Source organism: Notechis scutatus, chromosome 2, assembly GCF_049901735.1.
Source record: "Notechis scutatus isolate UNSWTSFEM ecotype Mainland chromosome 2, rNotScu1.2, whole genome shotgun sequence".
In the NCBI taxonomy this organism is placed as follows: domain Eukaryota; kingdom Metazoa; phylum Chordata; class Lepidosauria; order Squamata; family Elapidae; genus Notechis; species Notechis scutatus.
This window is the reverse complement of record NC_142010.1, coordinates 66,529,836-66,542,302: the sequence shown is the minus strand read 5'-3', so window position 1 is coordinate 66,542,302 and position 12,467 is coordinate 66,529,836. Positions and strand designations below refer to the sequence as shown.

The 12,467-nt window shown below is 43.0% G+C and overlaps 1 protein-coding gene across 1 annotated transcript; it reads right to left on the bottom strand.

Annotated features, from left to right (window-relative positions):
* Positions 1 to 1,488: 1,488 nt before the first annotated feature.
* On the bottom strand, positions 1,489 to 12,122 carry TUSC2 (tumor suppressor 2, mitochondrial calcium regulator). Its single transcript, XM_026673283.2, has 3 exons — positions 11,719 to 12,122; positions 7,786 to 7,906; positions 1,489 to 4,733 (listed from the first exon to the last, which is right to left on the bottom strand). Exons 1-3 carry the CDS (start codon positions 11,862 to 11,864, stop codon positions 4,668 to 4,670), a joined length of 333 nt encoding a protein of 110 aa, XP_026529068.1. The 5' UTR covers positions 11,865 to 12,122; the 3' UTR covers positions 1,489 to 4,667.
* Between the last annotated feature and the right edge of the window lie 345 nt (positions 12,123 to 12,467).

The window sequence follows — 12,467 nt, the reverse complement described above, 5'->3', positions numbered from 1 at the left end:
CGCCTGCCTCTCCTCCTCCTCCTCCTCGCTGGCTCTTGCCAGAAGGTTGGGGTGGGCACTGGGCCGCATTATGAGGCGACCTGGGCCGCATGCGGCCCGCGGGCCACGGGTTGGACAAGCCTGATTTAACCCATGCCATCTGTGGTCCTATCTGTATTCAACTGTTCAATAGAGTGGAGTATTGAAAGACTTCAATTTGGTTGGTGGCCTGCTGATGAGCGTCTCACATAGTATTATGGATAATCAGTCTCCTATAAGTTTATAGGTCACTTTTTATTGTAATAGGACATTGGGTTTCCTCTGATTTACATAGGAAGCCGCAGCATGGAGGTTTAAATCTTATCAAGAATTTTTTAAATCAGTTTCTAAACACAACAGAGCGCCATTTAGGTGTAGTGGTTATGACACTGGGCTAGAAACCAGGAGACCATAAATTCTACTCCTACCTTAGGTATAAAGCCAGCTTGGTATCCTTGGGTCATTTACTCTCATGCCTCAGAAGGAGGCAAATGGCAAACCACTTTTAAAATCTAGTCAGGAAAACTGCAGGGACCCATCCGGGCACTGCCTGGGAATTAACACTTACCCAAAGGCACGCACAAAAAAAAGACCATCCCACAACACAGACTTGAACTTCATTTTTTCCTTTCTGATCCTTTACCATCACCATTATATTCGTTCAATGTCTCTAGCACTTTTGTTTTAACCCAACCCAACAACTCAAAGAGAATAAATGGTCAATGTGTGCCAAGATTAGCAAGATCATTAAAAGTGGTGGTGGTGGCATTACTGGTAGATGTCCAAGGACAGTGGCCCCCAACCTTTTTTGTGCCACAGCCCGGTACGGCATCACAAAATGATCCGCGGCCCGGTACCGGCATCAGCACGCATGGCAAGGCGAGCCGAGCAACCGGCCAGCCAGCCGTCCCCCGCTTCTCCCCGCCACCTTCAACTCCTCCTTTGTACCTTTGTCGATGGGCTTCGGGACGGCTTTGGGACGGTCGCTCGGCTCGCCTTGCCTTGGGTGCTGAAAGAATCCTCGCGCCTTAGTTTTGTTCAAAGCCCCCCCCCTTCGATGAAACTAAGGCGCGAGGATTCCTTCAGGACCCAAACGCCACTTTCCAACCGGAAAAGCTCACCAGAAGCACTTTCTCATCAAAACAAGATGGCGGCGCCCAGCAAACCGGCGGCCTGGTAGAAAATGTTCCACGGACCGATACCGGTCCGGGGCCCGGTGGTTGGGGATCCCTGTCCAAGGAAACCAGAGTTAACTTTTACTTAGATCTCCAATGGGCAACCAGTAATGAAAAAAAACATTACTGCAGCTAATGGAAGACAAGGGACTAGTATACTAGTGCCGCTAATGCAAGCTGGAGCTTACCAGACTCTAAGAAGCAGTTACTTAATTAAATGATGCCTCTTGGGTCATAAAGAGTCAGAAGTAACTGAATTTCTGAACAACAAACAGAGCCACAACTACAGGCATACTCTGGGATATACAAACAATTTTATTGAAATTTAACAAAATTCAACAAATGCACTTCAAGGCAGAGGAAATAGATATTATACATGTTTGCCTCCAGGTTTCCTTTCTGTGTGCTACAAGAACAGAAAGGGTAGTGCCAGTGGCGTAGAACTGAGTTCAGTTCTATGCCACCACACGCACAGAAGGACCATTAAAATCAAATAGAGCTTTTTGCTTATTCCAAAAGGTAGTGATATCAATATTTTTGTCTATATACCATCATCTGCTTTCACAGTATCAGCATCCTATATAAAGTAGTCTCCCCTAGCCCTCACCCTCATCACAGCTGCCATTTGCACGAGGAACCGAGCTGCTATAGAAAGCAAGATGGGGGGGGATGGCAGAATCCCAGCAGAGCAACTGCACAGCTGGAGACCCAGTGGACAGGCAAGGAGACGGCCTTGGAGAGATGATGAGATGTCAGCTGCCGATATTCTCCTGGGAAATCTACTGCAGCTTAGGAAAGGTCAAGCAAGGCAGAAATGAGACCTCCTTTGCACAGAGGCTCCATTGAGATGCCAGTCAAAAAGACAGTGGGAGCAATTTGCTGTGCAAGTCACAAGGAAAATGAAAGCCAACATAGCACACTACTTTTCTGATCACAGGGCATTTGCTTGCTCAAAAAATAACCACTGGAAGAACATAAACCAAGTATTTTAGAAACGTAGGTATGAGAAAGACTGTTACCAACAACCCTTCTGTCTCCCATGAATAAAATCTCTAGATTGGGGAGTAGAATATTCCAGTTTGAGGATCAAATGTAACCCAACACTGAGCAAACTGCTTCTTCCGACCTACTTTTGAGGTAAGCTTCTTAATAAGCAATTACCCTTCCCCTCAATTACTCAAGAAGTAGCATCGTTCAGCTCCTTGATGACAACCTAAGATTCATTATGGACCATCGTGCTGAAATGGAGAGTATTCGTTGGACCAGCAAGTTTGCAAACTCATCTCGATCTGCAGGATGCTCTTGTTTCACTGCAATGAAATTTCCTTCCCTTAATAAAGATCAGAGATGTCAGATTCTGATTATCACATTCTTCACTTTAAAAGTGAATCAAAATTTAGGTTTCACTACATAAAGGGGATGTTGACTGTTTGTACACTTTCTATCCCCAGGTAATCATACAACTGGTAAACTCATAACCTGATTTCTGAATGGCAAAGCAGTGGCAACTGAGGAAACCAATGGGAACTATGCTCCAAGTATCAATCCTAATATGTAACGCAGGTGTGTAACTAAGGAGGGGAGGGAAGATGAGAGAGTGAATAGGTAGACCTCTGTCAGCATTATGTATGCAGTCCACGGACCTCCTACTTAGGCTTTTAATGCTTAAAAAGGACTTCTTTGCATGGGCGGAGATGAAAGGATGCACATTAACTTATTAATATTGTGATGCAACTGTGTACAAGCTAATTATACTGAACATTGAGGTAGCAATGCCTGAAGTGCTCAGAAAGGCAATGACGCACTCTGGGAAAGAAATATGATGTGCAATGAACCCACCCACACTCCAGTTTTAAAGCTTAATACCAAGTCTGATGGGTGGGTGAAAAGGCAGGCAGGCAGGCAGGCAAGGATTGTTTGGCTGTACATTGCATATGAAAGCCTCTTCGTAAGAGTGCCTTTAATAGGGATTGCCTGATCACCTCTCAGCAGCAGGTTAGCTCTACATCGTGAAAGCAAGAAGCCTGGGATGAAGAGGTAGGCATACTGCTTCAGTACTTGCTCAGCTATCAGTACCATAGCAAAACATTCCACATTCATACACCAGGGAGAAGGGGGTAAGGCCCTTCGAAACAGAAAAGATGTCACTCTCTTTTGAAGTGTGCTGCATTCTCCACTTATCAGACATTACTTGGGTCCAATCCAAGGAGTCTGCCAAAGGAAGATCACAGGATTTTGTTATTATTTGCCGGCAGAGGGAGATGAAGGGGGAAATGCACAGCCAAATTAGATGGCAAAACATCTTGACCAAAGTACAGTTGTCTTAGGAGAGACAGTATAACCTAAGAAAGAGATGGAAACCTCTGGCTCTCCAGCAATCCCAGAGAACATGACTGATGGTGGTGGATGCCTGAATCTGCAGTTCAACAACATGTGGAGGACCGTATGGGGAGCCTCTCCATGTACAAATGGGAAACCAATATGGGGAACAATTTATTCTACCACAAGAAGGAGGAGTAAAATCTGTTCTTCTGACATGGGACTTTCGAGAGGTGGTCCTGGACTATGAATCTCATTCAGCTCCAGTTAGCAAAATCACTGGCCCTACAGTCACTGTGCTTTAGCATTTATTGGAAGGCTCTAGGTGAGGGAAGGGTGCCCTCTTGAAAGACAATTGCTTCCTAAGATGTACTCTATTCGGCGCGCTTTAACAGAAAAGCTTCATATCCAGATTCTACTTCATACCTTCAATCTTGCAAAGTTCAAAAAGATGAAACCTGCAAAGAAAACAGTGCAACTCCCAAGGGAAATGTAACAAAGAGAGGAAAAACTACTTGTTGGTCTCTTTCCTATGACCGCTTCAAAAATGATTCTGTTTTGAACAGTTTATTAAGTGCAACTTTGTTCTCCCTGCCTCCACAAAGGTATACTAGAGTATTAAGTCTTTCGACCTATGCTTATAAGTTAAGTGGGTGAGTGGACAAAGAAGCATAAGAGGTTTTCTGCTCACCTTTACTCATCTTGGGCTGAAATGTCAGTATCAACTTTTGTAAAAGTTGACTGGGGTGATCACGCGGAATATCTGTTCCCAAAAAAGTGCAAGTTGGCCCTCTAGTGTCAAGACATTTGACATCTGCTGCCACCTAGGCATCAATTAGCAGCTGTTGAAAAGGTTCTAGGTGACTCAGTGAAGGAAATTTTGAGTAGGCTCCTAATCAAGGCCTGACTTCTCATCTGACACAGGTCCCACTAATATACATCCTTAGATAATATTATGCCCGATAGTCAGAAGTGTGCCCAGTGTCACAGTTGCTGTCACTGCCTCCAAGCAGAGAAGCGCCAAAGCCTGCTGTCTGTTCGTGCCCCCAATTCATCCTCTGCAGGGACATGTGGCTGCCTAGCATGGTTTACATGAGGTGCAGTAAAACTGGGCAAATAAGATGTACTGACAGCACACAGTAACTTTCTCTTGGCTCAGACCTCACAGATGATAACAGGGAAGTCCACATGAATCCGAGGGTGCTCCAGTTTCACCATGCCCTGGAACAAAAAAGGATACAGTGTGAGTGAAATGTCATGAAAATTAACTTTCCAGAAGCGGGTTGTAATGATCTTCCCACCTAAGACAGATGGTGCTAAAAAAGTGTCTTGCTCCTAACCAAAAATCTGAAAACATTAGAAAAGCAAGTAGGTTCACACGTGCCATAGCTTTGGACTAAAGAGGACTGAAAAGTAGTAATTTATCTGCAGAAAGACACTGAGGAATAGGACCAGAAAGTAGCAAGACCCTTGAAATTTGCTTTAAACAACTTACTTCTATCACTAGAGGTACCAAACTGTTGTGATCAGATGAGCACACAGGGAAATAGGTTTAATTCTTTCTAATGTGAATTACACTAGTGAAATTCACCCCTGAGCTATTTGACTAATGAATCAGGTTGCAGAGCAAACAATTAATATTGAGGGTTAGGGAAGAGAATGATTATGTGCCATCAAGTCATTTTTTACTCCTGGCAACCACATAAAAGGAAAAGACTATTATGGACTAAAAAATATTAACGAAGAGGATTAATATCTCTCATCAAGCTAAGTTTGCTTAACCCCAGTTCTCTACAGCTGCGTTTATCATTTTTAACTATTTAATAATCACTATTATCCACATCATTCTGTAATTCAGATGTTTTCCCTGCAAGAAAGATGTCCAGCTTTTTAAAGAAAAAAAAACATTTTAAAAGAAGGTCAGTGCACAATTGAATGAATGTGAATGAACACAGCTAAATAAAAGTGCATTAGAACCTGTCTGCAAAATTCTCCCATAGGAAACATAATATCTTCCAGCGCTGCAAGTTTTATCCTACAGATATAACAAACCACAGCACAAAACAAAAGAACCAATTTGGTGAGCAGATAGTCCCTGAATTATAACCATTTGTTTAGCAAGTGTTCAAAGTTACAGCAGCACTGGAAAAAAGTAATTCACAACTGATCCTTGCACTTAAAACTTTTGCAGCACCCCTAAGACTACATGATCAAAGTGGCAACTGACGTGTATTTGCATGGTTCAAGCACCACGTGATCGATCACTGTGACTTTCCCAGCCAGCTTTGCAAGCAAAGGAAAGAGGGGAAGCAGGATTCCCTCAACTACTGCAGAGATTCTCTTAGCAGTCATGGCAAAATCAGTCATAAAATTGGGCAAGACTCACCAACCTGACCCCCAAATGCGTAAACTGAAGAGTATCCGTAGTACTTAAATGGCTGGCCTAGAAACTAGGAGACCGAGAGTTCTAGACTTGCCTTAGGGATTAAAGCTAGCTGGGTGAGTTTAGGCTAGTCATTCTCTCTCAGCTGAATCCACTTAGCAGGGTGGTGGTGTCTATGAAATATTATTTTCACCTCAACTACTATTTGGGGAAGCATTAAAAATAAGGTATTAAAATGATTTTTTAAAATGTAGTCAATTTAACTATCATGCCCATATTCAAATGAAGAGTCCCACAAATAGAAGAAATTATCTTCATGGAATTGGGGAAAGGTGTTTAAGTTTTTTATGATGAAGATAAAAACTAGTCTTGGGACTCTCATAAAAAAAGTCTTCTACTCAAATAGTTACTTGCACGGATCTACTATGCAAATGAATAACAATGATAGACATTAAAACAGGAAAAACATTGGGTATGTAGGATCCTGGCTTTTATTTAGGTCACTGAAATTAATTCAGTCACTCATGATGGTTTCTCATGCAGGACATATTGTTATGGGGAAAATAGGAGCAGGAAGAAGCATTATGTATGTTCACTACCTTGTTATTTATTTAAAAAAACACAGAATAAAAAAAAATCTTTAAAAAAACTTAGCCATTACTATTTTAATACTATTTTTAAATGGTAAGTTTCCGAAGTCCAAAATATCAAAATGCTTTTCAAAGAACAGAACAGATTTTCTAGATCTTCAGTTTGTATAGAAGCAGAGGTGTCAAACTCGATTTCATTGAGCGCTGTGTTTGACCTCGGGCGACCAAGGTGGGCGGGGTCAGCTTGACGTCACTCATGTCAGGCCTGCCTGCGATGAGCCGAGCACTCTGCCAACAAAAACGGGCTCCCAATCCCCGGAGCTCCATTTTCACTGGCAGAGGCACTGCAGGTCAGTTCCTTTGCTGTTTCCAGAGTGGCCCCGCAGGCCAGATCTAAGCATCCTGCAGGCCGGTTCTGGCCCGCGGGTCTTGAGTTTGACATCTCTGGTATATAGAGTATTGAAAGGAAAAGCATTCACAGTTTCTGGGGTAGAATTACTACACGGACAGGCCTTCAAAGGCTATGTCTGATACTGGATGTAAAGACAGCATTTCCAATTAACTACGCATTCCTCTGGGCATGTTAGCTAGAGATCAGGGAGAAAAATAAACCTCTTGTATATGTTATGGATCACTACAAAAAAGAAGAGCAACATTAAACCAAGTTACCAAAAGAAACACACACACAAACACCGTACTTTCAAGGATGGCATAATTGCCTATTAAGTTATAGAACACCATTTATGTTCTCTGCTTTTAGTCTATGGTGTTTCATTCGGACTGTTTAAAAAACACAAATATGGAATATTCTAAAGATCTGTTTATGCTTAAGATTATGTGGCTTACCTTCAGAAATGAGGTATTTATTCCTTCAAAGGAACAAACCAACACTATATCAAAGTTACAATATTTCATTTTGAATACATCTTTTTAACGTCAGGTATAGGAAAAATCCCTGATGAGGAAACAGGCTGAAATAGACCACTAACTGCAGCAGTTTCAAAGTCTCTGCTGCAGTATGAAACATCTTTCCTCAGATGACAGAAAGCAATCTTAAAGGCTCTGTTTTCTTACATTAAATCCAATCAGCGATACAAAAAAACACTTTAAAAGCCTTGCAAATTCTAGAAATTAATCCAGTTCTCCCTAATCTGGTGCATATTGGATCCGAATCTGGGAGCTTCTATCAAGTGTGAAGATGTCCAGATTGAAAAAGCTGGATCAAATTGTCTTGCTTAGTGTTTTTGAGTCTTTTTGAGTTTTTGAGTTTTTGAGTCCAAAACACAACAATAAACATTACCTGAGGTATCAGGTTCTTGTGAATTCTTTTGAGCTTGGCACGCTTCCTCCCATTCTTGGTGATTATTGTCTCCTCATAAAACTCATGTGCCAGGTCACCATCCTCATCGTAATACATAGAGCTGAAAGGAAATGCGAAAATTTGAAAAGTAGTATCAACAAAGGACAAACTGCTGAAGCAGTATAGAGATTGTGTTAATTGTAACTAGGAGGTAGACAGATGGCATCTGCTGCTGCCAACAGGCTTCGGCTGAACCATAGCAATAGTGAATGGCTTAGAGTGCTTCAAGATCTGGGACTCATGACACCTTTTGTCACCTGGATTTGGTGGCAATACCTCAGACAACCCGTTTCGCATCTTGGGTGCTCTGCTGAAGTCACGGCTCCTGCTTGAAGAGCAAGTGGCAGTCATGGCTAGGTATAACTTCAGATTGTGTGAGAAGTTGCAGCCTTTCCTGGTTGAGGAGTCGCTGTGCTCAACCATTCAAGCTCTAGTCATCTCATGTCTAGACTACTGCAATGTGCTCTACATGGGGATAATCTTGAAGAGCATTCTGAAGCTACAACTGTGTGTGGCAGTTTTGGGGGACCCTAGAGTGGCCCATATTATACTTCTGCTCTGCAAGTTGCAATGGCTGCCAGTTTGCTTCTGGGTGCAATTAAAGTTGTTGGTTATTATCTTTAAGGCCCTTCATGGCATGGGTCCAAGTCTTATCCCATAGGATTGCTCTCCACCCACCCATGCCAGCAGGGGCATGCTATGGACCCCATCAGTCAGTTCCAGATGGTGGAGTCCAGAATAGCCTTCTCTAACATGGCTTCTGCCCTTTGGAACATCGTGCCCCCTGGGATGAGGTCTGCTCCTACCCTCCTGACTTTTCCTAAAGGCTTCAAGACATGGCTCTGCCAACTGACAGGGGGTGTCAACTGGGAAGTTTCACACTGGAGGTGGCTGATGGACCAATAGCAGATCTCACCTATCTCCCATCCTGCTTCCTTCATCTCCATCTTTGTCATAATCAGTACTTTTAATGTTACATGTGTGTGTGTGTTTGTGTTTGTATGGTTTTATTGCTTTTAATGTTGTAAGCTGCCCAGAGTCACATTGCAATGAGATGAGCAGCAAAAAGATTAATAAATATTTGTATATTGGTTATAGAGCAGGCTTCTTGTTTTAGAAAAAAATCTTGATTTTCTAAGTAGGACTGAAGCACACTTTTAAAACAAATCTTGTGTAACGACACTGATTTCAAATCACAAAGATAAAGTCTCAAATGGATTCTGCTGTAGATTGGAACAAAGAACAATGGTTGTGCCTCACTTCTTGCCATGTTCTATGATTTCTCATCATCTTCTAGTGCAATAAAACTTATGCAGATAATTACCAATTTATATGACATTCATTAACAACTACGATGGAGGAGACTTCTCTTGAGATTCAATCTTCATAATTAAAAATTTAAATATATATTTACAGAAATGTGAAATACCACAAAGATATCTGAAATACACATTTTGTATTTGCTTAAAAAAAGAAAAAGTAGAAAAACTGTTTAAACGACAAGATGTCACAAGTATGCATTAATATACCATAAATATCTAATATAATGGGGATAAATTTCAAATGGTTTCCTTATATTTCAGAGATTTAGATCAGTGATGGCAAACCTATGGCACATGTGCTGCACGCAGAGCCACTTCTGCTGGCACAGGAGACGTCGCCTGGAAGAGCCCCTGCGCATGTGCGCCACCGCCCGACAGCTGATTGTCAGGTATCTGCCGTGCATGCGCAGATGCATGCACACGTGCAGAGATGTGCAGTGTGTGCAAGGGGGTCACGCATGCGTGTGCAGGGGCATGGGGGGGGGGGGAAGCATGCATTGCCTTCTGGGTGCACGGGAGCCAAAAAAAGTTAGCCACCATCATTTGCTATATACACGTAAGTTACTTTTTCCAGTAAGTGACTGCTTCAAACTGTACATTTAAACAGTCTAACATATTGCCAAATCTAATTGCAGACACTCTTCACTAACAAACTTGGGTTCTGCCATAAAACAATGTTCAGATAACTGAAGCTGTTTACATTAGATGTTTACATTTGTTTTTTTTTTCAAACTTGCAACTCTAAATGAAAGTGGACTTGTCTTCTGCCTTAATAATTAATGGAAGCAGAATGAATGAGAATTGGAGAAAGAAACCGGGAACAATCTAGCATATACAAATGAGAACTAAAACGCTGCAGTCAGACTGCAATTACATTTCATTTAGGAACTCTCAGCCACAATACACATTTCAAAGAGTTGTGCATTTTGACAAATTTAACTTAATCAGCAGGGAGACAGACATACCATTTTTGCCTATATATAACATGTATTGTAAGATTAAATTAAGATAAATTTAAACTTTGGAAAGAGTTGGAAAGTACTAATAAATCTAACAATTGACTCAATGTACAAATCTTAAAGCATCCCCGATAGATGCTGTCCATGAAACACAAGCAAGGCAAGGGAATTACTGGATCGCTGTGTTCTTTCATTGTTAAGCCCATTTAGTATTAGCAAGTTATTTGCAAAATTCAGCTCAGGAACTTGCTTTTTTATACTATAATTTAAATTCCTTATTCTGTTCTTTGGGATGATGAAGCATTGGAGTTTTTTGTAATACATATTCAGATAAGACTTCTACTATATTTCCCCTCCCTACTTTCAGCCTTTTCTTTTCAATGCTAAATATTTCTCGATCTTCTCTATTTGATGCATTTATTGTCCTCTGATCATCTCCATAACCTTTGGGCATTTGATCCCAATTTTTCAGAATCTTCTTTAAGAACTGTTGCTATCTTGATAATCTCCCTGTCTGCTAACAGTTATATCTGATGTTGCTCCTGACAATTTAGCTAGATCTGGACTACAAAAAGCTACTTAATTATGAATGATGTGTTCTTCAAAGATTCTGCAGAATGGGCTGCAAAACACTTCAGATGCTGAATCGATGTCAGAGTAAAAAGCCATTATCACAAGCAATCTGGAACAAGAGAACTATAAACTGAGACTTCTCATTCTCAATAAATACAATTGATAATAAATCATCAAAATTCTTTAGAAGCTACAATTATCCTGCAACAATATTCAAAAATTAAAGTGCCTCTGCTTCTTTCTTTTCCACTGAATATATTGAATATATATACACATATTGCAGAAAAGAAATATCGAGGAAGCAAGGTAAATACTTCAGTCATTTGTTTCCTAGCTCCAGAACAATTCTTGATTTATTTCTCCTGAGGCATTGCTAACAACGGGGAGAGAGAGAGAGACCCTATCTTGTATGCCAACACCTCTATGCTATTCTTTCCACTTTTGAATAAGCAAAAATCTGGAAAAGGCTCTCAGGCTGGGAAAGAGGGAAGGAAGAAAAAAAGCGCGGAAGAGCAGCAGCAGCAGCAGCAAGGTGGACTGAGCCAGTCACTGTGGCAATGACTGCACCCGTTGAAAGGCCGAGTTAAGGGCAGATGGTCACGGCCAAAATCGATGTGGTCGCTAAGAATCGGAAACGACTTGGCGCATCATCCCCATCATCTTCATCATTCACGGAGTTGCCCGCGGACAGGTGGGCTCGAGGCCCCTAGCCAGGTTTCCCAAAGTAGCGTCTCAGGAGCGGCCCTGTCCAAAAGGAAAACTCCGATGTTCCTTTGGGTCACCCCGAAGTCGGCGGGTGACGGAGGGAGAAGTACGGGGAGATCGGGCAGCTTCAATCTCCTTCTCCCCCCACCCCACACACATAACCGCGAGGAACCGAAGCAAGGAGGGCATCGGGAGGGAAAGCACCCGCCGTCCTGCTTTTACTTGAGGTCCGATGCTCGGGGCAGGCAGGGAAAAAGCCAGGCTTGCAAGACCGCCTAGCCCGCGCCCGGTTCCCGCTCCAGCTTCCCTCTTACCCGCGGCGGGTGAAGACGAAGGGGGTAGCCGAGCAGAGTCCCCGAGCTCGAGCCAGCGTCTGATCGCCGGTTGACCTCTCGGAGCCGCCTGGCCCACCCGAGCCAAAGAGCCAGAGGCCTCGAGACTTGGAGCCGCTGGTGCCCATGGCTCAGAGCAGCAGCAGCGGCGGCGGCAACAGCAGCAGAAGCCTCATGACCACGAAAAGGAGGGACGAGACGCCCGACGATCCCCGGGGGCCAGCAACGGATCCTTCCTCGCGCCGGAAATTCGCCCCTCCCACGGCGCAACTTCCGGCACCGCCCATTCCGAAAGTCCACTCTTTGAGGCGGGGGGAGGCGTCGCGTTACGGAGGGCTCGAGCGCATCTACTCCAATCGCAACTTCCGGTTGCCTCTGGAACGGATAATGCTCGTCGCAAACTGGGAGGGAAAAATGCTGTAGAAAGTGGGCCGGATCGGAGGAGTCGTGCTGAGGCATTTGAAGGTGACAAACGCCCCATTATCCGCTCAAGCGCATTGCCTCTTTCGAAAGGCCCGCTAGGACGATTTGATAGGGAGTGATCAGAATGCCGTATTTGTTTCTTAGCTGATACCGCATAGTTGCTATGGGCAGTCTTGGCAGAACACTGTATTTTCTAATGCTGTCCCATGCTATAAACACAAGCAATTTATAATTCAAAGTCATCCATTGTATCAGGGTGCTTTTAATTTGTGTTAGCTTGAATGTTATTTGAGTCAAGCTATAGTAGG

Coding starts and splice junctions, on each gene's coding strand:
- TUSC2 (XM_026673283.2), bottom strand. CDS start 11,864: ATGGGCACCAGCGGCTCCAAGTCTCGAGGCCTCTGGCTCTTTGGCTCG. Junction 7,907..11,718: donor TTCGTCTTCACCCGCCGCGG/GTAAGAGGGAAG, acceptor ATTTCCTTTCAG/CTCTATGTATTACGATGAGG. Junction 4,734..7,785: donor ACAAGAACCTGATACCTCAG/GTAATGTTTATT, acceptor TTTTTGTTCCAG/GGCATGGTGAAACTGGAGCA.